Source organism: Rhinichthys klamathensis, unplaced genomic scaffold (genome assembly GCF_029890125.1).
Source record: "Rhinichthys klamathensis goyatoka isolate OS25496 unplaced genomic scaffold, OSU_Roscu_1.1 h1tg000064l_1, whole genome shotgun sequence".
In the NCBI taxonomy this organism is placed as follows: Eukaryota; Metazoa; Chordata; class Actinopteri; order Cypriniformes; family Leuciscidae; genus Rhinichthys; species Rhinichthys klamathensis.
Window position 1 is genome coordinate 3017883 of NW_026606607.1, and position 27303 is coordinate 3045185.

The following is a 27303-nucleotide window of genomic DNA, read 5'->3' on the forward strand; positions in this document are numbered from 1 at the left end:
GTAAATTATTTGCATTATTTTCCAGAATAAGATTTGTTTCAAGAAAGTTTTCAGTTGAAAATATTTAGGTAGTCCACATGTTCATGTCAGGACATCTGTTTCTAAAATTGCCTAGGGCTCATAGTGCTTGACTGTGAAGGGCACTATTCTAAGGTTTAACTCCTTAGTAAACTATATTAAAATTGTGTAACATTCTTTTTTTCTCCCCTAATAAAGTTGCTCAATATTTCTTGTGCCAGAAACAGCTATGACCATTTTACATACTCTCTTTGATCATTAGAATTTAGTAGACTGTCACTGTGAAATGAGTAACAATGTCCCAGTAATTAATAATGAACAGGTGTTGCCATGTAAATGTGGGTACATTTCTGAATGACCTGCTTTTTTGCTGCCAATTAGCTAGAAAAGTAAAGTGTTTTTTTCAACCTTGAAAGCCTTGCCTACAGTTTACTCATAGATTGATAGATTGAAAGACACTCAGTCATAAATAGACATATCTATGGATTTTTTGCATGTATGCAACAAGAAAACCTTGAGTCAACAACCCTGACCCAGAGTCAGAACAGGGTGAAAGAGTTACACCGTGTCTACACCGGATGCGACCGTTGAGGCCATGAGGCCATTGGAGAGGATTTATGAATGGCAGTGAAGCGATGCCACTGATGCTGTTAGGTCACGTGACAGTAACATGCCGGATGCAATAAGTCATTAAAATTAATTAATACTACCCCCATATTCATACCATACAGAACAAACTTTTTTAATGGTCGTGAAGTAAGTTTAAATTCAAATGTAGTACCTACTCAGACAGTATGCGATTTCAGGAACACTGTGGGTCATCAAGGTTTGAAGAAGTCTACTCTATACGTTTAAACACTGAGAACGCTGAAACAGTTACTAAGAACTTAAGCAAGTTCAATAGAAAATGTTTCTTTATAATAAATGTTATTTATTTGAAAACAATGACACTTTTAGAAAACAAGTAGGATGCAAGAATATTACATAAGTTATGGTTCTGGAGGCTGTAGAATAAACAGAGCTTAATAGAATTCCAGTAGAGTCCCAGGGATTTTTGTCACCTTACATCTTCCAAAGAAAAAGAAGAAGAGCATTGCTGAACATGCTGGGTCACTTTTACTAAATGGTCATGGCTTAGCTTCTGGGGTAGAACATGGCATATTTTGAAGTGCGGAAGCCCAAAAGGTCCCTCATTTCATTGCGGAACTTGGATAGGTCTTGCCGCAGATCGTTGAGGTTCTCTACCGTGGCTTGGTCAGTGCTCTGCATCTTCTGCCTTGTGGAGGTCAGGTAACGGTGCACTAGACAGCAAATAATCTTCTGGTAGTTCTGGTCCCTTTTATGCTTTAGGTTCTTCCATTCCTGAAAGCAAAAAGTTATTGGATCATTGGTAGGCTGACGTTAAGGAATAATATTCTAGAGCTCACCCCTTTTTCACTAAAATGGTGCAAGACCCAGTTCTCAGCCAATGTTCAGGCAAACCTGTTTCGAAGCGGCCCAGTGTTTCCACAGACTTGAGAAATTAATGGTAACAATTGATTATGACGCTACATGTTGTTTATGTGACTACATACCCAAAAAACAAACATGGCATGGCATGTGTTTGTGAATGTCTTGGGGGGACCGATCCTGCTCCTGGAGGGCCAACATCCTGCAGAGTTTTGCTCCAACACACCTGCCTGGAACTTCTAGCACTTCTAAAGACCTTGATTACCAGGCTCATTTAGGTTTATTTAGGGTTGGAGCTAAACTCAACAGAATAGTCCCTCTAGAAGCATGAATTAGGCACCCCTGGTTTATGCAACAGTGGCAGATCTGCGTTATGCTGTTCACAGTACCGAGAATGACTCTTGCGTACCAACAGGTCTCAAACTCTTGGTATACTTTTTTATTTTTATTCCTACTCCAGAGACATAGAAACTGAACCTACGGGTTTATTATCTTTCTCTTGTGCATGGAAAGATGGACGAACAGGCACTCTTGGTTCCAGAGCAGTGGTTTACAATCCTGCACATTTTGTGTCTCCCTTATTATGTATGTCACACCTGATTAGATTATCAGCTCATTAGTTGAAAGCTCTATAAACTGAAATGTGTCAGATAAGAGAGACATACAAAATTTCAGGCCCGAACCTCCTTTTCTGAGGTAGAAATGCATGGAACCATTTGAGAATTGGCAATAGCCAGGAACATGGAACCATTTAGGGGGAAAGGGGGCGAGTAAGGTTCACAAATCCACTGACCAAGCACCTGTTCCTGCACCAGTACAAAGCTGTAAGGATAGGCTGTCTTTAGAAGCAACAGTTTTTACTTTAAGCCCGGGACACACCAAGCCGGCATCAAAGAACTAGCGGCCACAAAAGCTGACTGTGTTGTCGCCTCTCATCGACTGCGTCTCGGGCTCGGCCAAAAAGCTGATCAGTCAAGCAGAGTTCTCTCTCTCACCGACGGCTCGATGTCGATTCAACATGCTGAATCGGCTCAAAAAACCCAGATGGCGCCGGACTAAAAAAACCTAAGTATACCGATGCTCAAAAACTGCCCGACGGCCGCAGTTGGCTCGGTGTGTCCAGGCCTTTCATGTCAAATCGATCGAAATGCAAACTATGGAAACACAGTTAAGTAGGTAGATTTTCCCAAATATAAGTTAACAAAAGTCTTACATACCTTGAGGCTATTCTGTCTCTTGACTTTGCCTGTGGAGGTGTGGGAACAGATCCATTTGCTCAGGCTGATCACCAGGTAGCACACGGTCTTGGGTGAGGGGAGGATGTTGAAGGGTGGAGGCAGTGTACACTTGTCATCAAAGTAGCTGAGCCACAGCTTAGCCCGAGCAAACTTCCACTCCTTGTCTTCATGGTTCTGCAAGTGGATAAAATCATCATGGTACAACAATGACGCCTTCACTACCCATTGCTCATTGCCTGATACAAGTAACCAGAGGTGTCTGTACTCATACATGTCTTCCTGAACTAAGGAGTTATAATATAACTAAAGAGTAGGGATGTAACGATTCACTAGCAGCCGGTTAAAAATCGATAAAAATATGTGTGACTATTCAAGTCGGCTGAGATGTTAAACGAATCACGATACACATTTTAAACAGCATATACTGTGACCTCGCTTTACACAGGCACAATAGCAGCGAGCAAGTTGTAGATAGCGTTATGGATGGGAGTGCACACTGGCGCGAAGCAGAGCGAGCGTTTTCAGTTAATTCTTGGTGGAAGCTCAACTTCCATAGGAATGAATTGGAAACGCAATCACCTCCATCTGCATGTAAAAAGGCAAACCACAGGCCAAACCACAGTGACCGGCGGAATTGCAGCCCCATTTGCGGCGACAAGTGCGAGAGCCACAGAGATCACAAGGTGCATCAGTGTTTTCATGGCAACCAGGTGTTGTATTTATTTTACTCCCTACCAGTCAGGGGATACCAGTCAGTACCTGGCTGTAACTTTCTAGGAAGCCTGAAGATATTGATTAGCCTTTTCAGGTGTGATTGATTAGGGTTGGAGCTAAACTGTGCAAAACAGTGGTCCCTCGAGGACCAGAGTTGAGAACCCCTGCAATAGAGTTTATGAGATGTTAACTCAGGGGGATGGATACTATGGAACTTCATTTGTTTCATTCTACTTGACGGAAACACACAATTACGGTAATTCTATCATGTTAAGAAAACACCTATAGGATTCACATTTTTGGAATCAAATCCTCTCAAGCGTCACTTACAGCAATCTGTCTGAAGCTCTTATGCAGCATTGCCACCAGGAGTTTAGTGAGAACGATGACTACAACAATGTTGTAGGTACCGACGATAAGAGCACCAACAAATGATCGCAGCTCCTCAGTATAGCTGATCCTTGTGACGAACAGAGCCACGTGTGCCAGGGAAAAAATATACCAGAAGAGGGCATAACATGTCCCCATAAACCTAGAGAAAGTTGAAGATAAATTATTAAGGTAAAAGATTGCATTAAAACAGAGAATTCATATTCTTTTTATAGGCAACATGGAGCCTTGCATCTTTAGAAAAATGATTTCTGTCACAAAAATCTGAAAACTGCTTTTTCTGTCAAATACCTTTCAAAGGGGTCATATCATGAGGAAGAGCTCAGAACTCAAAACTTCCTCCCCAGTCAAAGAAGAGCATTTATTGAAACTAAGCTGCAAACCTTTTTTTTTTACACCTTTTAAGAAAGACCTTTGAGCAAAAAAATGTACTTCAAATTCTCTAATTAGTGTAAATAAGTACGTGTGAAAGGTGTCGTTGCTCTGCTGCTGACAGAAGATGCCCTCGCAGTTTTGATCTTTGGTTCTGGATGGATCCTTCTGGTCTTTTCCATACAGCTGTGTCAGGCCGATGGTGAAAGAGATGAGCACGAGCAGGAATAAGCCAAGAAACTTCCCGAACTCTTGTAGCATCTGGCCCATGGAGATCTGAAAAGACAAATACACCGGCCCTTTCACATCAAAGCCTGAGTAGCCCAGACTGACTTGTATATAGGATCTATAGAGATGTTCTTAATAAGGAATATTCCTTAGGTTAAAAAAGTTCACCTAAAAATGAAAATAATCCCATAATTTACTCAGCCTTAAGCCATAGGTGTATATGACTTTCTTCTTTCAGCCAAACACAATTGAAGTTATATTAAAAAAATATCCTGGCTCTTCCAAGCTTTATAATGGGAGTGAATAGAGCCTTTTGAAGCTCCAAAAAGTACATCCATCCATCATAAAAGTAATCCATAAGGCTCCAGAGGGTTAATAAAGGCCTTCTGAAGCGATGTGTTTTTGTAAGAAAAATACAGTAGCACCTCATTGCAGTACACGAGATCCAGGGGGCGGAGTTGGATCCAGATCTAAGGGGTGGAGATGGGTAGGATTAGGGGTGGGTTTAGGGATCAGGGGGTGGAGATGGGTAGGATTAGGGGTGGGTTTAGGGATCAGGGGGTGGAGATGGGTAGGATTAGGGGTGGGTTTAGGGATCAGGGGGTGGAGATGGGTAGGATTAAGGGTGGGTTTAGGGATCAGGGGGTGGAGATGGGTAGGATTAGGGGTGGGTTTAGGGATCAGGGGGCGGAGATGGCTAGGATTAGGGGTGAGTTTAGGGATCAGGGGGCGGAGATGGGTAGGATTAGGGGTGAGTTTAGGGATCAGGGGGCGGAGATGGCTAGGATTAGGGGTGAGTTTAGGGATCAGGGGGCGGAGATGGCTAGGATTAGGGGTGAGTTTAGGGATCAGGGGGCGGAGATGGGTAGGATTATGGGTGGGGTTAGGAATCAGGGGGCGGAGATGGGTAGGATTAGGGGTGGGTTTAGAGATCAGGGGGCAGAGATGGGTAGGATTAGGGGTGGGGTTAGGGATCAGGGGGCGGAGATGGGTAGGATTAGGGGTGGGGTTAGGGATCAGGGGGCGGAGATGGGTAGGATTAGGTATATGTAAGGTGGGAGGAGTTGGATCTGGATCCAACTCCTCCCCCTGGATTTCGTGTTCTGCAGTGAGGACCATCTCGAAAAATATCCATATTTATAACTCATGTTGTTATGAAAATATTTGCGTATTGAAATGCTCAGGAAAGATGACATAAAATTAGAACAACTTTCTGTCTGTGTCGTCTTGACTTCTTAGCTCGCTTTCATCTCTTTCGCCTTTTTTCTCGTGGACCTACTCATTTGCTAAACTGAACAGCCAATCAGAGTGATCTCTCTCACCGACGGCCCCGATGCCGATTCAACATGCTGAATCGGCCGAATTGCCGCCGAAATATGGAAAACACTCCAAAAACTAGCCCGAAAGACCGGCGTGGTTTGTCACAGCCCTTGTGATTTTTTTTTTTTTTTTTGGGATCTTCACAGACTAGTTACATGAATATTCTTCAAAAAGAAAAAAATAAAGAATCTCCATTTTCTCAATTTTTAGGTGAACTATCTTTTTAACCAGGAATATTCCTTTTTAAATATATATATTTGAGAACAGCTATTTATGGGTTGATGGTCATGGAAATAAAAAATGTTTAAAAGTTAAAGCAAGTAAAAAAAAGTCAAGTAAATATGGCGATATTCTGAAACAAGTTAATTTTAAGTGTTGCATGTCATTTTTAACTAACTTCATATAGCAGACAACTAGTCACTGATAAACCTGGCTCGGGTAAATATTTGTTTGACTCATTAGGGGGTAATGGAAGGGGAACATTTCTCGGTAGCGACCTGTACACACATACAGTAGACTAGCTCTTTTAAGGTGCCTACCTCTGCCTTTCCAGTGTGGGCTGAGGACTAGATGAATTCCTTGTGTCAAGTCTGACCGGTGAACCATAATGTTCTGTACTGTGTGTTTGCTCTGAAACATAGCCAGGATGTTGTTGTTTTTTCTTTCTTTTGCAATTAGTGTAATTCATTTTCTTGTCACTCTCAAACCCCTTTTCCACATCTAATATTTTTCAATCTTTGTTGAACCGTTGCAGTTGCCATTTCAATCTTCTGTCTCTGATATGAAGCCCTGGTGTCATGCCAAATCCAACCTCAAAGTGATTTCACTGGCTGAAATGAGTATTCTATTTGAGCCCTGATTAGGAATCCTATATAATATTGTGTTTTTTAACGGTTGCATTCCACTAATTTGTCCTGTTTTAAGTGTTAATGTTTTATTTATTTATTATTATTTAATGCTAATTTTCAAGATTATGGACTGCATTTATTTGAAAACATTTTTTTTTTGCAATAATGTAAAAGTCTTTACTGTCACTTTTGATCAATTTAACGCATTCTTGCTGAAAAAAAGTATTAATTTATTTAAAACAAACAATGGTATCTTACTGACCATAAACATTTGAACGGTAATCTGATCAAATAGGATGACGCAATAGAAAGTTGAACACATTTTACCATGTTAATAATCCCTTCCATAGAATTCTGCAGATTTTTCCCAAATATCAGCACAAAATATTGGGGGAAAGCCCACAGATTCCATCTGGACCTGCAAGTGACTACTCCTTTACATAGCAAGTGTGATGTTAGTATACTTCTTTTAAACTAAAAATAAAAAAGTATACTTTGTAAACATTATGTACTTCTAAGAAATATTATTTGTGTACTTCTAAGAAATAAACATAAAATTACACTGTAGTATATTTGATTTATACTGAGAGAAAAGACTGTTAGGCCTATACTTGTACTCAATCTTTTTATCAAGATCAATTTAAAAGTATAATTTATTAAGATCAATTTAAAAGTATAATTAAGTATTCTAAGTATACTTGTAATTGTGTTTACTCTTTTGATTAGGTATAGCCTATGACATTAATAATTTTTTTAGATAGTTTTACATAATGTCTTATAAACTTAATTTTTTTAAAGATAGATTTATAAAGAAAACAAAATGTTCCTAATTCTGGAAGTAAATTCCTATGTACACTGGACTTCACAAAAATGTAGGCTTACATACTCAATCTACTTAAAGGTGCTCTAAGCGATGTCATGTGTTTTTTAGGCCAAAACATTTTTTGTCACATACAGCAAACATCTCCTCACTATCCGCTGGCTGCCTGTCCCCTGAACACACTGTAAAGAAACGCGATCTCTGTAGACAGCCCATGCTTCACAAACAGCACCAAAAACAAACTGCAGCGACCCGCTCCCCAAAACATAACAAACTGTTCCAGCCAATGACCGACAAGAAGGGTTTGGGGGTGTGGTTTGGGGGGTTAGTGTGCGGATGAGGAGGAGGGAGGGTCTAGCTAGCCTCCGTTTTGTTTGACAATAGTTCGAACGTCAACAAGAAGTGACGTCACCCAGGATCGCTTAGAGAACCTTTAAAGTACAGATAAAGGTATTTCAAGTATATAAATTAATACCTAAATAGGAACATATAGTTTACTATTTATATATTATTTTTGCACTTTAAGTATAAGTATAATGTTAAGTTCACCTAAAGAAAACTTACAAGTATATTTGCAGTAGAAAGCCACTATACTAGTAGTTTATACTTCAAAGGCTACTTTCATAAACCTAAAATGTGCTACAAGTATTTAACTAGTAAACTATCAGTAGCTATATAAGTTTACCTGTAGTATAGTTGCAGACAGTACAAATGAAAATTGTAGTGGCAAACTAGTTGTGTACTCAGTAGGACTTTAAAAGTATACTTTTATACACTAAAAAGTGGGCCAATTTAGTACACATTTGTGTACAATGATATTAGTATACTTACTACATAAATTATGCTTAAACTAAACTTGAACTTAACTTAAGTATACTTAATCAAATTAACTTGAAGTATAATTATTTTTTGTAAGGACAGGATTTGGCAATACACCAGCCCATCACATACTGCACAGCTGGTATGTATAGGGTTAAGGCTTCACAGTTGCACAATTCAGACAGCTGTACATGTACAAACACCAAATTACTCCTTTAAATAAAGTTTAAGCAGTCAGTTTGACGTCTCAACTCTTGCCCTCACAAAGAGAAATATGTCCTCAGACGTTTATCCAGAGGTGATTCAGTGTTTTCCACTTGCTATCTTTACTTGGGGAGATTTACTGGACACCCTCAACCAAACAATGAACCAGGAGGGAGTAAACGTCTGACTGCCTTCCCAGTGGAGGTCAGCTGTGAATACTTGAGTCTGTTCCTTGTCATTCCTGTATCTGTACATCATATGTTTGTCTGTTAGAGGGAGTGACAAAGCAAGCATGTGGGTAGCTACGTGCGTTTACAGAAAACCAAAAATACCATGCTATTTTCCCTAAATATCTTGCGTAGGGTGTGTGTTAATGCTTGAATCCATTACATCTGAGTGTGTCTGAATGCATCATTCCGACCACACTTTTTGAGAGAATTACTTTTCCATACATCAGCGCCAGACACTGATGTCAGTCTAGAGAGCAGAGAGACACTCACACATACGCTCCGGACTGACATGGTGTTACTCATGCTAAACACTGAAGTCCTCAGAGAAGAACGCTGCATTATGCAACCTGTCTGAAACTACTGCAGAAAACTGAAGCTGCTGAAGTCGGTTACAAAGCCTAGGTGAACCTTAAAAATATTAATAAATCGTCCTGTAGCTCAGTTGGAAGAGCATGGGACATTGCCAAGGACAAAGTGCTAACATCTGAAACAGACGCATGCCTTGACAGCTTATCTTTAATCTTGGGCCGGTTTCACAAAGCTATTTTAGACTGGTCTATAGTGTCTAAAATTTGCTCATTGACTAGTCTAATGCAAGTTAGACTGTTTCACAAAAATAAAGACTGACTTAATTTAGACGAAAAAAATTAGACACCTTACTCCCAGGCTAACTTAGGTCTAAGACTCTGTTACCTTGGCAACCACCAGTAACAATCAGTTATATTACAAACAGCCAAAAGAAAAGGGAAAATGGACCTTTCCAAATTAAACATTTCTTCTTGTTACTACATTCTCCGCTAAATTTCCCAAGTAAAATGTCCTTGTAACTGTTATACTCCTCCAACAAACACACATTTTCCGCTGGGGTAAACTGCACTGAGCGTTTGAATGCGCTTACTCGATCCGCCATGTTTTTTGTTTGTCTTATTTTACCCAGAATGCATTGCAGTGTAGTCCTACTTAAGATAGTCTTAAGTGCTTTGTGCAACGGTCTGATTTAGATGTCTATCTGAAGTCTGACTACTATATCTAAGCCATAGTCAAAGTCTATTTTTGTGAAACCGGCCCCACTTCAAGAAACAAAAAATGTTACTTCAACAAGCGTGTGTTCAGTGCTAAGAAATAGAATTGTCAAGGCCAATTCAAGACAAGTTATAGGTCGCCCTCCACAGTGGCTGGGAGGAAAATTCTCCAGCTACTGCGGAAAAAGTACCTGCATTTGGCAGGAGGTGGATGATACTTTGTGAGATTCACCCCCAAACTATAAGTGGGACATTTACATCAATAAATCCCTATAAATAAGAAATGAAACCCCATGGCAGAGGTGAACAAATGGGGATTCGACCAACAGATAGAGATGAAAACTTGCAGAACTGATGAGATACAGGAAAAATGAAAGAACTTTCTGTCACACTGTATTATCGGTACGAGTCGATAAATATATGTGTCGATGCTCTGGACCTGTAGCGCTTAGAGTAGAGAAGACTGTACTCTGGCTCATTTTTTAATGACAAACACATAACTCATGATTTCTTCCTGAAGATTTACTTCTACTCAACACCTGCTTGTCCACTCTGTCATTTATATACAGTATATATATATAAAATATCAGCTATAGACACAAACCAGCGCAACTATATTAATCAGACCTCTGCCATTATTACATCTACATTTTTTGGGTAGGTGCAGTTGTGATGAAGGAACTAAAAAAATACTTTTGTGTTTATTTGTACATCCAAACACTGAGCAACTGCCATGCCATGCTTCTTCGCTCGTTTGCAAGCCATGATGTCTCTCGAGGAAAAACCAATATCGCACTGGCACGGTCGTAGCTCATTTTCTCATGGGCAGGCCAAATTCTCTGGGCGGTCAAAGCAGAGAAAGGGGAGGTAACCTTTCCCCGTATGACGACATATAGGGAAGATTTCTGAGCTTTCATTTTCTCAAAGGCGGAGCAGGATTTCTCAAAGGCTTGGCAGTCATTGGTTCACCTCTACCATCCCTTGAATCACTCTACCACAAACGGACACTACGCAGAGCTCACAAGATCATTTCTGATACCTCGCACCCTGCACACTACGCCTTCCAGTTACTGCCCTCTTGGAGGCGTTATAGGACAATCGCCTCCAGCACAACTCGCTTCAAAAACAGTTTCATTCCAAAAGCAATACACATTTTGAACTCTGAACGCTGAGGACTGTGGATTAAGCATGACCCCTTATGTATTATGTATTAATGTGTTTGTCTGTATGTATATGTATGTTACTTTATATGTTTAAAGTTTACTGTTTAATGTAATGCTGGAACCAGTACCAAAGAGCTGTACTGAAAACAAATTCCACCAGCCTGGCTGTGGTCATTAAATTAAATCAATCTATCAGGATACCCAGGGCTTGGTTTACACCTATCGACATTTCTAGCCACTGGGGGACCATAGGCAGGCTAGGGGAACTCATATTAATGTTAAAAAAACTCCCAAAGTGACATTTTCATGCCATGGGACCTTTTAAAATGCACATGTGTAGATCGGGAAAATCTACATTTTCTCGGGGGAGTATTCAAAACCTCAGTATTTTCAAAACCTGCGTCGCACGTGAGTCCCCCCCCCCCCTAGCCCCCCCCAGCCCCCCCTGCTCTAAATATGTTCCTGCGGCTATGGGTACGAACCCTGGGCATTAAATATGTGAAGAAAAAGCTTCAGTGGTTAAACACTTCACTGGTTCTGGCAGTGAATGGATAAGAACTGTTGAGTTGTAGATGTTGTGATTACCTGTAAAGGCCCCAAGATGGAGCTGGTGGTGTACATGAAGAAGAGACGCAGGTAGCTCAGAACATTGGCGAAAGCAAAAAGTCCTTCTGCAACCAGGATGGGATGGAACGCATCCCAATCTTTCCTATCTACATCTTCATTCTTACACTGAAGCAGAGGACAAAAGAAAGGTTGGTGTAAATTATGTTATCAGAGACACTTAAACACAGTAACACTTTAGACAACAAGATTTTAAACGTTAGCCAGCACTCATTAGAGTTAATATATAGGCTATATATATATATAAATACACACACACATATATATATATATATATATATATACCATATGTTACTGTGATTAAAACAGTAATTTTTTTTTTAAATTCTGTATAATTTACACATCCTTGTGTCATTCCGAACTATATCTTTCTTCTTCCATGGAACACAAAAGGAGATGTTCAACGAAATAGTACTTCTTTTATGTACCACGGAAGAAAGGAAGTCATAGCTTGGCAAAGTGCTGAGAATGAAATGTTCTGGACTGGGTTTATACCTTGCTGTAAGCCACCACTCTCAGGGCAAAGGTGGCCAAATAAAGTGAGTTCATGACGAAACTAAGCTGGTTTCGTGACTCTTCCAGGAAATCTTCCAATCCCTCATACCATAGACGCTTCACATCCGACCACACCATGCCTGCAGAGATAGGAATTTGCCATCAGCACAAAGAAGCGTCCAAGCAGCAAATCAGAAATTCCTTATTTCTGGCAGTTTTGAATCACTTCCAGATACTATGATAATGCCTGCAGGGCCAGTGACACTCAAAGAACCATGCCTGACAGAAAAGATTTATGCATGCTTTTTACAATAAGAGCAAATAGCGATAGATATATTAAATACTATTTGCACCTCAGTGTATTGAATTACATTTTACAACAGTATGCATTAATAACAACATGTTGTTTACCACAACAGGTTTACATTTATTAAAATGAGAAATGAACGCAGTCGACGTGCCAGACTGTCCAAACTACTTTACGAAGTGCTTGTATTACACTTTACAAATATTTTCTTCATTTGTATTTAAAATGAATGTGTCTCTGAGCTGGTATGCAATGGGAGTAGGGTGAAGAATGGGATTGGAAAAAGGCTCCACCAGACAATGGCAAAATGAGTTAGTGTAAAAAGCTTTTGACGAACAACACAGGCTATTGGGATTTAGCGCAAATAGACGCTCATGAATTTACTCATGTCTATTAGGGCAGGACGGTATGAGGCTATATGTTTTGCAGCATTTTTTTTTTTTTGCTATACCGTTTCTATTGTAATTATCAGAGAGCAAGACTGTTTTATATTATTTACATTTGAGAGGGATAAAGAATCATAAATCATGCGTGAATCATTATCATTAAACAGAAGTTGTGAGTCTTTTTTTGTGATGGTCCCTATTGTGACGTTTAGCAAAATGAAACGGCTTCTCGAAAAAAGAAAAAAAATGTAGGGCGGGACTCGTGTGAGTGAAAGGCGCCACACCATTAGAAAGAAATGTCATTGCAAGACGGAGGGGAAGTTATTTTGATTAAAGATTAAGATTAAAAGTACATGACTTTAAAAAAAAAAACAATGATGTGCACGAATAAATCATTTATAATAAATAAGAATAGTCCATTTTGATTTCATGCTGACTTTATAACTTATAATGTGAAATGGTGTTTACAATTACTTGTCGCAACTTACCACATTAAAGGAATAGTTGACCCAAAAATATTTTGTTTATTTTGAAGAATGCTGGCGTCCAAACGACATTTTATGGACTCATTGTATGGACAAAAGACATTTTTCAAAATATATTTCTTGTTTTGCAGAAGAAAGACAGTCATACAGGTTTGAAACAGAATGTGCGTGAGTAAATGATGCTAGAATTTTGGGGTCAAATGGCTTTGAATGGGTTGTTGACACAACAATGGATATACCACACAAAAGCAACATGTTGAGTCATGTTGAACATGATAGTCTGTTGGCATTTTGATGTATGAAAGTATACTGGAGGGCTTGTGGTTTGTAAACGGTCCACTTGATTTGGAAATTAATGAAGGCAGATGGCTGAATCAGCTCTAATGGGCTGAATATGATTTCCTTTATAGAATTTCTGTTCATTTGTCAGGTGATTAGTACATGTTGCAAAATGAAACGGCTTCTCGAAAAAAAAAAAAAAAAATGTAGGGCGGGACTCGTGTGAGTGAAAGGCGCCACACCATTAGAAAGAAATGTCATTGCAAGAGGGAGGGGAAGTTATTTTGATTAAAGATTAAGATTAAAAGTACATGACTAAAAAAAAAACAATGATGTGCACGAATAAATCATTTATAATAAATAAGAATAGTCCATTTTGATTTCATGCTAACTTATAATGTGAAATGGTGTTTACAATTACTTGTCGCAACTTACCACATTAAAGGAATAGTTGACCCAAAAATATTTTGTTTATTTTGAAGAATGCTGGCGTCCAAACGACATTTTATGGACTCATTGTATGGACAAAAGACATTTTTCAAAATATATTTCTTGTTTTGCAGAAGAAAGACAGTCATACAGGTTTGAAACAGAATGTGCGTGAGTAAATGATGCTAGAATTTTGGGGTCAAATGGCTTTGAATGGGTTGTTGACACAACAATGGATATACCACACAAAAGCAACATGTTGAGTCATGTTGAACATGATAGTCTGTTGGCATTTTGATGTATGAAAGTATACTGGAGGGCTTGTGGTTTGTAAACGGTCCACTTGATTTGGAAATTAATGAAGGCAGATGGCTGAATCAGCTCTAATGGGCTGAATATGATTTCCTTTATAGAATTTCTGTTCATTTGTCAGGTGATTAGTACATGTTGCAAAATGAAACGGCTTCTCGAAAAAAAGAAAAAAAAATGTAGGGCGGGACTCGTGTGAGTGAAAGGCGCCACACCATTAGAAAGAAATGTCATTGCAAGACGGAGGGGAAGTTATTTTGATTAAAGATTAAGATTAAAAGTACATGACTAAAAAAAAAACAATGATGTGCACGAATAAATCATTTATAATAAATAAGAATAGTCCATTTTGATTTCATGCTAACTTATAATGTGAAATGGTGTTTACAATTACTTGTCGCAACTTACCACATTAAAGGAATAGTTGACCCAAAAATATTTTGTTTATTTTGAAGAATGCTGGCGTCCAAACGACATTTTATGGACTCATTGTATGGACAAAAAACATTTTTCAAAATATATTTCGTGTTTTGCAGAAGAAAGACAGTCATACAGGTTTGGAACAGAATGTGCGTGAGTAAATGATGCGAGAATTTTGTGGTCAAATGGCTTTGAATGGGTTGTTGACACAACAATGGATATACCACAAAAAAGCAACATGTTGAATCATGTTGAACATGATAGTCTGTTGGCATTTTGATGTATGAAAGTATACTGGAGGGCTTGTGGTTTGTAAACGGTCCAGTTGATTTGGAAATTAATGAAGGCAGATGGCTGAATCAGCTCTAATCGGCTGAATATGATTTCCTTTATAGAATTTCTGTTCATTTGTCAGGTGATTAGTACATGTTGGGCCTGTTATTAAAACAGCAGTCAGCAACATCGTATTAAGCAGGAAAGGACGCTGATGTGATGAGAGTAAATTGCGCATCTAAAGAAACATTGGGTAAATTATATTAGCAGTGGTGTATATTCTTAAAGGGATAGTTCACCCAAAAATGAAAATTCTGTCATTTACTTGAGGGTTGTTCCAAACCTGTATGAATTTCTTTCTTCTGATGAACACAAAAAGAAGATATCGCAAAGAATGTTGGTAACCAAACAGTTGATGGGTCCCATTGACTTCCACGGTTTTTTTTCTTCCTATTTTCTATACTAAGGAAGTCAATGGGTTCCCATCAACTGTTTGGTTACCAACATTCTTCAAAATATCTTATTTTGTGTTCAGCAGAAGAAAGAAATCCTTACAGGTTTGGAAAATGATGACAGAATTTTATTTCTGGGTGAACTATCCCTTTAAAGCTGAAGTGTAAAGTATTCACCTTCCTCCCTCTAGTGGTCTTCATGCAGTCTAAATTTACTTCAGCGTGATGATATGAAATTCTTTTAGTCAGGGTGCACAATAAACCATAAAAATGTTAAATTCACAGCCATTCGAGGCCATACATACTTAATAAAAGGAAATAAGACAAAAACTAAAACTAAAGTGCCATTAGTAACAAATTACCCAGTGGTATCATGGTAATGCGCTCTAGAGAGATTCTAACCACTAGCTTTGTGTCTCACTTCCGCATAAAGGAACATTATCTATGTAATTTATCAGTCATACTAATGGTGCTGTCAAATTATGAAGAACGGATGGACGAACTGAATGTATATACTGCGTATAAGTCTAAGGCTCGTGGCATGGGTCCATTGTAATAATTTATCTGGCTTCATAAATATAATCTTTACAAAGGTAGATTTGAAAGAATGTTGACATTGAGACTTCATTGAATGTTTCATTGAATTTGAGAATATAGGCTGCCACAGACTGAATCCACAACATGAACCTCTTAACATGTATTTAACGATACGGAAAGGGGGGGGGGACGTCAAAACTACAAGTGTGAACTTAAATTTTTATGAATTTTTTTAATCGCAATGTAACAAATTAGTCTTTTGTACCATTTGATGCACAGCGTACTTCTGCTCTACAGTCTATGCATTTCATTACCAAAAGTGAGGACTCGGAAGAGGACCGCAAGGCCTTAGGGATGAATTCATGGCACTTAATGATTTGTTATAATACTTGATTGATATTTTTCTTCCTGCTGAAACAACAGCAAAACATTCTTGTTTGTTGGATAGAAAGCAGATGCCAAGAAAATAATAGATAAAAGTGTTCATGTATGTACACAAATGCCGCCCATCCTCACCTATGATCCAGAGAATGAGAAGGTAGTCTATAAACTCCAAAGGGGGACCCATTGAGTTCTTCGTATCCTCATTGTAGACCAGTGAATACAGGTTTAGAAGCAGTAGGAAAGTGAAGTAAGATGCACTGTGAATGATGAACTTGATGAAAGGTGTGTGGATGACCTGGCCCACACGAGAACGAGGTCCCAGCAGGTAGCAGACGGACAGCAGCGGCCACAGCAGAGCAACACTCAAAACATACAGGATCTTTAAGCCCGTGTGCTTGCGGCGGTAGCTCGCCATCTCGCCAAACCACACCGTGTTCAGGAACTGCTGACAATTGGACTGGGCGACAAACTACAGGTCAGAAAAACAGAAAACACATTACAAAAAAAACAAATATATGGTCTTTTCTTATAAAATAAAGGCTTATATCTGTCAAGTCATTCAATCTGACAAATTTGTGTAATGATTAAGGAAGTTAACCAGGGGTGCATCTTTGATTGCAGGTTTCGTTGTTAGCAATGTTGTAATATAGTAATTTAAGCAACATATTTAATGATTTGGTGTTTCCCAGAACCATAGTTCCAAAGAATATTCACAAACAGCATCATACACTTCCACAGCTCTTGACCTGAAGCATAGTTTTTGTTTTTGTTAGTATGACTTGTGGACTTAAATAGATCATGCTCTGGCGCAAAATAAGCAGGCTGACTAGCATCTTTCATTCCATATATTTATATATAAAAATTTCATTACATCTGATAGTTTGTCAAGAGAATGACTTTCATTTTTGAAGAGCTTGCATGTGCGATTGTGCTCTAGAACAGGAATACGACATAAGAGGGAACCTGCGACTGAAGCAAAACAACACAGAACAAAAATAGCAACATAATCATCGTACGCCATGTTCATTATTTACATCTCCACCATGCTGCATGACATCATTAACAATGGTTCTCTATTGTTGAACCAACGTAGTTCATACGGCGATTGTGTGACATAGTTACTACCGTTTCGGGAAACTATCTTAAAAATAAAGGTTCTTTAATGGTATCTTTGGTTTCTTGAAGAAATTCATGGAACATTTCCATTGCACAAAATACTCTTTAAGGTGGAAAAAGGTTCTTTAGCTTATTAACATTTTCTTCACGCTAAGAAAACCCCCCCGATTCTTTTAAGAACTTTTAAAAGGTTTTTTTAGGCAGCCCAAAATAATTCTTCTGTGGCATCGTTGAGAAATCCCCCTTACTTTATTTTTAAGAGTGGTTTATTTTACAGCGATGCATTATACTATGGTACTAAAGCAATGTGTTACATCGTTGTATGAGAAACGCAGCCCAGGCTTGAGAGGACACAGGTACAGTAAGTTTTGTTAAAAATTCTCATTAACCTCTTTTTGGTTGTATTTGATGGCCAGTTTGAGGCGACTGAGGTTCATGCGTTCCTCCAGCAGGCCTCTCTTGTCCACTTGGTCTTCACTGGATGTGTGGTTCAGTATGACTTCCAGTTCGCGAGAGTTGCGGGCCTGAGCCAGCAGGTCCTTGGCAAACATCTTGCACTGCTGGGCAAGTTCTTCATAATCATTCCTGTAATAATGTCAATGAGACCCAGAATGAGCAGTAGAAGGAAAAAACTTAATTTCTTCTACACTCTTACAAATAAAGGTTCTTTTGGCATCTGTTCCATGAAAGACCTTTAACATCCATGTAATGTTTCCATTGCACAAAAAAAGGGAAAAGTGGAAAAGGGTTCTTTCGATTTTTAAAATGGTTCTTTCTGTTCACTGAAAAGCTCTTTGGGGAAGCACAAATGGTTCTTCTATAACAGGGGTTTTCAACTGTGGCCCCCAATATCTACTTTTCTGCAGAGTTTACCTCCAACCTTAGCTGTGTTCGAAATCGCCCCCTATAACCTCATTCACATACATTAATCCACTAAAATACTGTTTAATAATCATTTGAAACTGGCAGCTCCAGTAGTAATGAAAACATGTATCTTGAACTCTGTCATTGAAACTAGCATGTATAAACCTTAATTTAACAATTTAATAATCAGTTAAAAAGGAATTTATACCTGTATGATATTAAGTTGCACCCACATTGGACCAGCAGTTGGGAAAATGGATGGATGATTTACCAATTCATTCGTCACAACCCTAACAGAACATTATGGGTATTTTCTAGCCATTAAGTGTACATCAGTTGGACACTTGTTATTGCATGGGATTGAATGAGTGCACTTGATAATGTCCACTATGGTTTCAGATACTACTACAAATGGCTGTCCCCTCAAATAGTGCCCTATTTAAGGATATAAGGGGGTAATTTCGGACACAGACCTTAAATAACTTTTTTGATTAATATCGGTCAGGCCAAAATTTTTGAGATGGTCCTCACTGCAGAACACGAAATCCAGGGGGAGGAGTTGGATCCAGATCCAACTCCTCCCACCTTACATATATCTAAACCTACCCATCTCCGCCCCCGGATCCCTAACCCCACCCCTAATCCTACCCATCTCCGCCCCCTGATCCCTAAACCCACCCCTAAACTCACCCATCTCCGCCCCCTGATCCCTAACCCCACCCCTAATCCTACCCATCTCCGCCCCCTGATCCCTAAACCCAGGCACGTGCACAGGTAGGGCTCAACCTGTGCAGAGCACATGCCCTTTTTGCCGAAGTGCCCTTTTTTTTGGTGATGGTGTTTTTTTTGTTTTTGTTTTTTTATTTATATAAATGAATGCTATTGGTCATCCTTTAAGTCTATCTGTCTGTTTTAAAAATATTTAGCCAATGAAATATCTTAAAAAGAGCTTGTGTAAATCTTGTTCGATCCTCAAATGGTCAGTAAAGCTGATAACTCCGCCCCCTCTATCGTGACTGAATGAACTGAAGCCGGCCGCACAGCAGACAGCAGCTGAACGAAATTTTGCAAGGGTAAACTAAGATCTTGTTGTTTGAATACGTACTAAACACGTTGTCTATAAAAGCTCATATTTTATTTATTTGATGTCTGACTAAGATATGTGGGACCTGAGAGAGAGGACTATGTGCTAACATTTGCCATAGTCATAGCCAAATACATAGCCTACACTTAAAGGAGCCGTATGTAAGATTGTGGCCAAAACTGGTACTGCAATCACTTTCAAATGACTGTAGAGCGGTGTATCCCCTCCCTCTCCCCCCTGACTCGAGGTTGCCAGATAGACTCCAGGATCCAGCAGGAACGTAGGCTGCTACAAGAAGTGGTAACTAGAGCAGAGCTGGCAACCCGGATGCAGCAACACTACTGACTTTGTGATTGGTAGATAGGTGGAGGGTGGAGCATCAGACCAAAACACAACATGACAACATCAACATCAGTTGAGGGCTGCAACTTCACTTTTTAAATGACAATATCCTGGCCGGACTACTGTTGTCAGTGATATAAGTATTTGTAGTGAACATGATTTCTTAATGTCTAGTGACATATCAGGGCCATTTTATGATTAATTGAAATACATTTCTTACATACAGCTCCTTTAAATAGCCTGTGCATACAGCTGCATTTCATTTTTTATAAAATGCGATTTTGACCAAATGTATTTTACAACAGGAAAAACTGAGCGCCTATATAGCTATAACAATCTAGTTGGTAAGCTGTTGATGAAAATGTAATGATGCCGCCGGCGCCGTTTCCATCGGAAAATCATAAGCACATGCGCGCCCCCGCGCTGTTCGTACCGGAACTGACACAAATCGACGAGTGATCCTCGTCACCTACCTAACATATATTTTCTAAGAAATGTGTTCTTTGATTTATGATTGCTGCTGATACACTTAATTTATTAACATTTAATCATGTTATGGTAATAATATTAAATTATGGTTAATTCAAGGCTGGACGTATTCGCTATACTCTCCGGTCATCCTCACATGTATAAATGTAGTAGGCTAAAACATGGTTTTACTACATTAATCTAATGTTGTAGTAGTAACAAAAAAAAAAAAAACATTACAGAAGATCACTGCGAAATCTTTATATTTTATCATCCATAATGTAATTTGTGATTTCATTCATTCCCAGGCTTAATTAATTTGATCCAAAATAAGCAAAAACAGTAATATTGTGAAATATTTTTACCATTTAAAATAACTGTTTTCTATTTGAATATATTTTAAAATGTAATTTATTTCTGTGGTCAAAGCTGACTTCAGTGTCATGTGATCCTTCAGAAATGCTTTTCACTGCAACTGTACTTTTCACACTATTTTATCATTTTTTCATTGCTGGCTTATTTTATGGAAAGTGTAGTGAATAAGAGACCTTCAAGAGACCAACATTGGTCCTCAGTGTCAGGTTTTTGCCATCAACTGCAACTGTAATGAGATCCTTTTCAAAAATGAGGTTAATTAAGAACCAACTCCGAAGCCTTTGCTCAGAGGAGAGACTAGACCTTCTCCCCATAGCCATAGAGAGGGACATCACAGTGAAGTCATAAACATCTTCAAGCATGGCTCACAGAAGGTTGCTGTTGTAATATGGTTTAAAGAAGCCTTGAAGCCCTGTATATCTATATTATCTATATTATTATTATTATTATGGTTGTTAATAATAGTGAATAAATCTAAAGCTTTTGAGACTATTTTTTTTTGTATTGAATTTGTCATGAAGATGTGACCATTTCCTCCTTTTATGTAGGCTTACTAAATAATCTTGATATTAAAAAAAGGGAGGGGGGTGCCCTTTTTCAGTTTCAGCACATGCCCCTCAAAAGGTCTGTGCACGGCCCTGCCTAAACCCACCCCTAATCCTACCCATCTCCGCCCCCTGATCCCTAAACCCACCCCTAAACTCACCCATCTCCGCCCCCTGATCCCTAAACCCACCCCTAATCCTACCCATCTCCGCCCCCTGATCCCTAAACCCACCCCTAATCCTACCCATCTCCACCCCTTAGATCTGGATCCAACTCCGCCCCCTGGATCTCGTGTACTGCAATGAGGTGCTACCGAAAATTTTAAATGAAATAAATACTTTTTTAATCATCATGAATCTATCCTTTTCATTATCTATATAAAAAGTTCCTCTTAAATTTAATTATTTAACTGTTTATTCCTTATTTGCGACAAATAGCACTATATGGGATAAATCATTCTCTCAGGGAAACCTGGAGACGCATTGCGAATTTTTTCACATTTAGCAGCTGATTTGGAATTTAAAAGACATTCTTATAAGTGCAGTAAACAATCTCTGAGAAACGCTATTGAAAATTTCAATCCACACGTAAACAAAAAATATTTTGAAAATTTGCTATATGTCTGTTTGTGTGCTTTAATTTTTTTTTTTAATACGCATTAATATTGGAAAAGCTTTCCAGTGATGGAGAGACGTTAGAGAGTGGGAAGGCCTAAAAATGAATGCCGAGGTTGCTTTGTTTCTGCTCAATATATGAGTAACATTGAACCAAGACATGCTGTTTTATGCCGCTGTTGTTGTTGAATCACAGCTGATTCCCATAGCTGCTTATTATTTTGGGGGAGGAGCAATGAAGGGAGGGGTGGTTTTGTTTGGGTGTCGATTTCAAATATCAACATTAGCTGCGTTTACATGGACCTAATAATCGTTTATTATAATCCGAATTATAATCGGACTACTAACACAGTCGGAATAAAAACTCACATGCAACCATGTCAATCGGAATGAATTGGCCAAATCCGATAAAGTGGCTGTTTACACTACACCGTTTTCAACTAAAAACTGAATTTTTTTATGTATTTTGGCCATTAATTTACACAACAATGCCGTTTTGTGGGCCTGAAAATGCAAACTTTAGAAAATGGGTTTTAAACACGTGTTTGAAAACAATACCGTTATTACGTTCGTTTAAACTACAAAAAACGCAAACTTGTGAAAACAGCTATGGCATGCGCATGCATATTACGTGTTCAGTCTATAGGCGCGTAGTGTTTCTTTACAAAGTGACATCGCCAACTACTGGCCTGGCAGCAGAATACAGCATTTTTAGTCGTTTCCGAAGATCCGTGAACGTGAAGCGTTTTGACAACGTTGCCGTCTGTTCTCGAAAAATGCAAAGGAAAAACGTTTCTGTTTTTAGTATATTGTTGTAGTGTAAACATACCCTAAAATTTCATAATTTCACACGAAACGAGCAGTTTGTGTGAGAAAACAAACAGTATTTATATAGTTTTTACCTCTTGTAACCACAGCCACGTCCAAGTGATCTGAGGGCGCGGGCGCTTCGGTCTGCGCAAGTGCCGGAAAGCGCCGGAAGTGATCTCTCTGAAAAAATTCAACGTTGTCTGTTGATATATCGAAATCGTCTTCCATTGCGATTTCCTTTATATCTAAATATGTTCAGATCTTCACAGTGAAAGGTAACACTTCCGAAATCTCTGTGTAAACAATGAGTGACGTACACGCACGAGAGATCACTTCCGGCGTTTTCCGGCGCTTGGGCCCTCAGATCACTAGGACGTGGCTGTGGTTACAAGAGGTAAAAACGATATAAATACTGTTCGTTTTCTCACACAAACCGCTCGTTTCGTGTCTTAGGCCATCAATGTGTACTTACATTTACGAGTCATTAAATCATGTTTAATTTGGACTTCTCTGTGCATGCTCTTTGAGGTGGTGACCATAGACCCGAATTATATGACTGACAGACAAGAACGGTTTGACCTAAAAATATCAAAATTGAAACTACTGCGGAAACAAAGACACCTACATCTTGGATGCCCTTGAGGTAAGCTAAAACATACCAAAAATTAATTTCAAGGTGAACTATCCCTTTAAATACTTACACATTAACAAAACGAAAGGAAAATCTTTCCTGCGTTTCGGTTCAGTTTCCTTTCGTTGCATACATTTGGATAAAACATCTTGTTATAAAAATGATGTTGTATTGCTATGACTAGACAGCAAATACTACAAGACTCTCTTCATGTTTTTGAGTAAAGAAAATGGCAAAAAATAGTAATTTTTTTTAAAATAAAAAAACATTATTAACCGTTTTAAAGATATTAAAGATGTAAAAAAAAATTATAATCTAACCAGTTTCGGAACGGTAATAATTCAGAAGGAATGAATGAACAGAAACGTTAAAATACTATAATGTATGGCGGAATAGCACTTGGGAGCACTTCGACTTGGCGCAGTAATATCATCATATCATCAATGAGAGGGAGAGGGGGAGAGGATTTTTCAGGAGTGATGATATTACTGCGCCGAGTCGAAGTGCTCCCAAGCACTTGCTATGGTGTTCCGCCATACATTATCCATTTTACACGCTTAGAATAGCGCCACGTTTTATTTTGTGTCACCATACTTGGTCGAGTTACACTACTCGTGTAACTGTGTTTAAATAGGGAAAACGTGGAGGTGTTTGGTCGCTTCTCTGTTTGGATCCTAATGAATGAACTGGACAAAGCTAAGTGCTAAAAAAGTTTCGCCGCAAGACAGAGCGATTTAGTGCACGCACTGAGACGAGAGAGGTATGTATCAACCCGTCTTAGTTAAGGGAATAACATAGTTTAATATGAAAAAACGGTGGAGTATCCCTTTAAGTCGGCTCTTTAAAATGAAGAAAAGAAGCTATTTAGAAGAATAGTATGAGCAAACAGCGGGGAAATCATGTAAAAAAAAAATCAATTACGATTTGAAGCTTGTGGCATATATAAAACGCGCATATCAACCTGATGACTTTATTCAGCAGTCATGTAAACACTATGTTTGATTTCAATTCAATTCATTCATTCCGATTGAAACAAAAGGTGTCTCCATATGAACATAGATAGTGTTTCTCAGAAATCACTTTAACTGCACCTTTAACTCAATATAATTAGTCTAACCATTGGCAAAAATCCGGGTTCTTTCTACAACAGAACAACTTTTGTCCCCAGTAAATTAATTGTTATTAAAATGCACGCATCTAATGGTCAAAACCAAAGCAAAGAGGGTATTTTCTGCTGTTTAGCTTTCTCATTTAGCAGTTATCCCAATGAGACCTCTTTCTCTAAGCACTCTTCCATTACCGAAACTCCACTTCCACCAGGCTCAGCTCTTTCAGATCAGTGCTGAGCTCAAATGCTCTCAGAATGGGGTCTTCTTCTGTAAGCATGATCAACGATGGGCTGGCAAGGCACCGGTAGATATCTAGACGGAACCTGCAAGAGACGAAGGAGAACACTTAAAACATTGCAACACAACTACACATTGTAAATATACTGTTCTTGTTCTTATCAAATGTATTTATAGGTTCATTTTCAATAGGGACTACTTGAAATCACTAAGTATGTATCATATAGGTTGAAATCTCTTACATGTCCTTGAATAAAGATCCGACTCTGCCCCTGATAAGCCTTCAACGTTTTTTCAACTTTGAATTAATACATCTTAATTTTTCTCTAAAATGCTTTTCTATTTTTTTTTCTATACAATTTTTTTAAAGATATAAATACAGAATTCATTTTAAAAACTCTGGATAGGGAAAACAGGAATATTATGAAATACATTTATAGATCACAAAAATAATATATATATACATACAGTATATACAATAAGAAGACGCAATAAAAATGTTATAAAAGTTTTTTAAATGTCAGAATAAGAGAAGATAAATAAACCAAATGGTGTGATTGATTAGATAAAAATGATTACCTTGAGTGGCGAAGACTGTCCTTCTTGTTTTTGGCATTACAGAGGGTGCACTCGCAGCCTACAGCGTGGGGTCGGGGCAGTGAGATGTCTTGCTTTAATAGCATGGTCAAAATCTCATAATTGTTCCTGTGGGCCGCAAGAATGACTGGAGCAACATCCATGGTGGTGGAATACTCTGGATTTTGAATGCGCTGAATTATTTTCTAAAAAAAAAAAAAAAAAGGGATAATGCAATATGAAATTTTGAAACGTGAATATTTATTACAAATTATTATTATAAATGTAAATAATATCTCTATAAATATCACTGATAGTAAAATACTAATATTTAGTCGATCAAATATAAAAAAAGAAACTCTTCCAAAAAATACACATACACAAAAGGGCATTTGTGTGCCAGACGCTTGGCTTTTCCTTCACTATTCGTTTCAACAAAACAAAAGGTTTTTAAGTTCAAGAGAAAAAAAAATCTGTCAAGCATTTTCAAAGAGTTTAAATATAATTGAAAAATAGACTAACCGCAATAGAAGGCTTGGAGGAACGCCTGGGCCGATGGTTTAGCAGGATGTCAACTGCTCCTACCACTTCGGAATCAATAGCCACTAATAATGCATCTGTGGCCTGCACGCATGCACACACACACGCGCACACACACACCCATCCCAAATGAACAGATTGGTCTTATATAATATGTTATGCATGAGCTGGGGACATGGGTGTTTTCTTACCTGACAGCCATGGTCCAAGAGCAACTGCAATATGTCTAGATTCTCATTTTCGATTGAAATGGTGACAGCATCTCTCCCAAGTACATCTACACAGTTAATGTTTAATTCACCATGTCGTTTCTCCTCCAGAAGTTTCTTCACCATGTAGTAGTCTCCTTAAAATGCAGTTAGGTAACAATACAAGTTCAATGATTTATACAATGACAACTAAATGTTATCAGCAAGAGAGGACAGTGGTTTGTGATGGAAAATAATATTGCCCTTAAAGGAGAGATATCCTTCCCTGAGCCGTTTTAGGACTTCTTTATATGGTAGAAGAATAGCAACTGACTCCTGTCTGCACAATGTAACCAGAGAAAATTCATTTGTTTTCCAAGTTGTTTCTGGAATGTTTGGAAATAAACTGCTGCTGCACTGCTGTTTAACAAAACACTGAATGGAAGTATGAACCAGGTCTGAGCCATCAGTCAAGCTCTCAAAATGTACTTATCTCAAAACAAATGACTAGAACCCCAGTAGTATGTAATGCAAAATAAATATGTGAAATTCTTACAGTCCATTATTTTATTACAATTATTTTAATTGTATGCAATTACTCTTAAACCATTCAAACTTTTTTGTTAACTAAACTACATCTTCGTCTCTGTTCTAATCTAAGACATTTTTAAACTTTCTATTCTAGCACATATGTTACTGTTTTTCTACATGTGACTATTTTATGAAAAGTAAAAAACATCCTCTAAATGATCTCTAAATTAATATTAGGTCATAAAGGTACTATATTATTAGCAATAATTTAATAATATTGCTAATTATATATATATATATAATATTAATATAAATATAACAATATTTAAAATATATTAAAATAATTCTGTAGAACTAAATATTTGATATTAGAGCAGAATTATTTTAATAAAACAATAATAAATAATAGAAACAATAATAATAAAAAAGTCAATATAATATAAGTGTTTTGTTTATACCTCAAAATGTATCTAACAAAAATATAACCTAATATAGTATTATTGTTGTATTATACAATATATATTTAAATACATTTGTATTGTAATGGTAAATGAACTTACCCTTCTCGCAGGCCAGCAGAAAGAGCTTCTCGTCCAGAGTGGTCTCCTCCTTCACCTCTCTGACGTCTTTTAACGCCAGATATTTATCCGGTGAGGACACGTCCGTGCCCTGATATAGAGCAGCCATTATAACGGAGAGAGAGTACGGCAAAGCACTGATGTGCATCCCACTGAGCAGATAATTACACCTTTATACACATGAAATCACGAGATAAAAATAAGAGCCCTGGTCAGTCCTGATGAAAACGATGTTACGCGCTCTAATAAGGCCCTCACTATAATGAGAGATTGACTCCTGTCAGAGCTCTTTATTTAACAACCGCGACTCGGCTTATGTCTGTGGTACGATAGAGAAAACATCCATCAGCATGTATGACGATATTCTAAAGGTTTTCATAACCAAATCTTCCCCAAACGATAGTAAACACAAGAAGAGGCAGGAGCCTCGCGATGTTCAGTTGAGCTGGTGCTGATGATGCTGTAAATGCGCATGCGCG

General features: G+C 38.3%; 1 protein-coding gene across 1 annotated transcript; it reads right to left on the reverse strand.

Moving 5' to 3' along the window:
* Positions 1–903: 903 nt before the first annotated feature.
* On the reverse strand, positions 904–27303 carry trpc1 (transient receptor potential cation channel, subfamily C, member 1). Its single transcript, XM_056249909.1, has 13 exons — positions 26807–27303; positions 25719–25873; positions 25510–25611; positions 24991–25193; positions 24366–24497; positions 17721–17916; positions 16348–16684; positions 11955–12094; positions 11421–11567; positions 4273–4457; positions 3750–3951; positions 2685–2879; positions 904–1380 (listed from the first exon to the last, which is right to left on the reverse strand). Exons 1-13 carry the CDS (start codon positions 26970–26972, stop codon positions 1153–1155), a joined length of 2388 nt encoding a protein of 795 aa, XP_056105884.1. The 5' UTR covers positions 26973–27303; the 3' UTR covers positions 904–1152.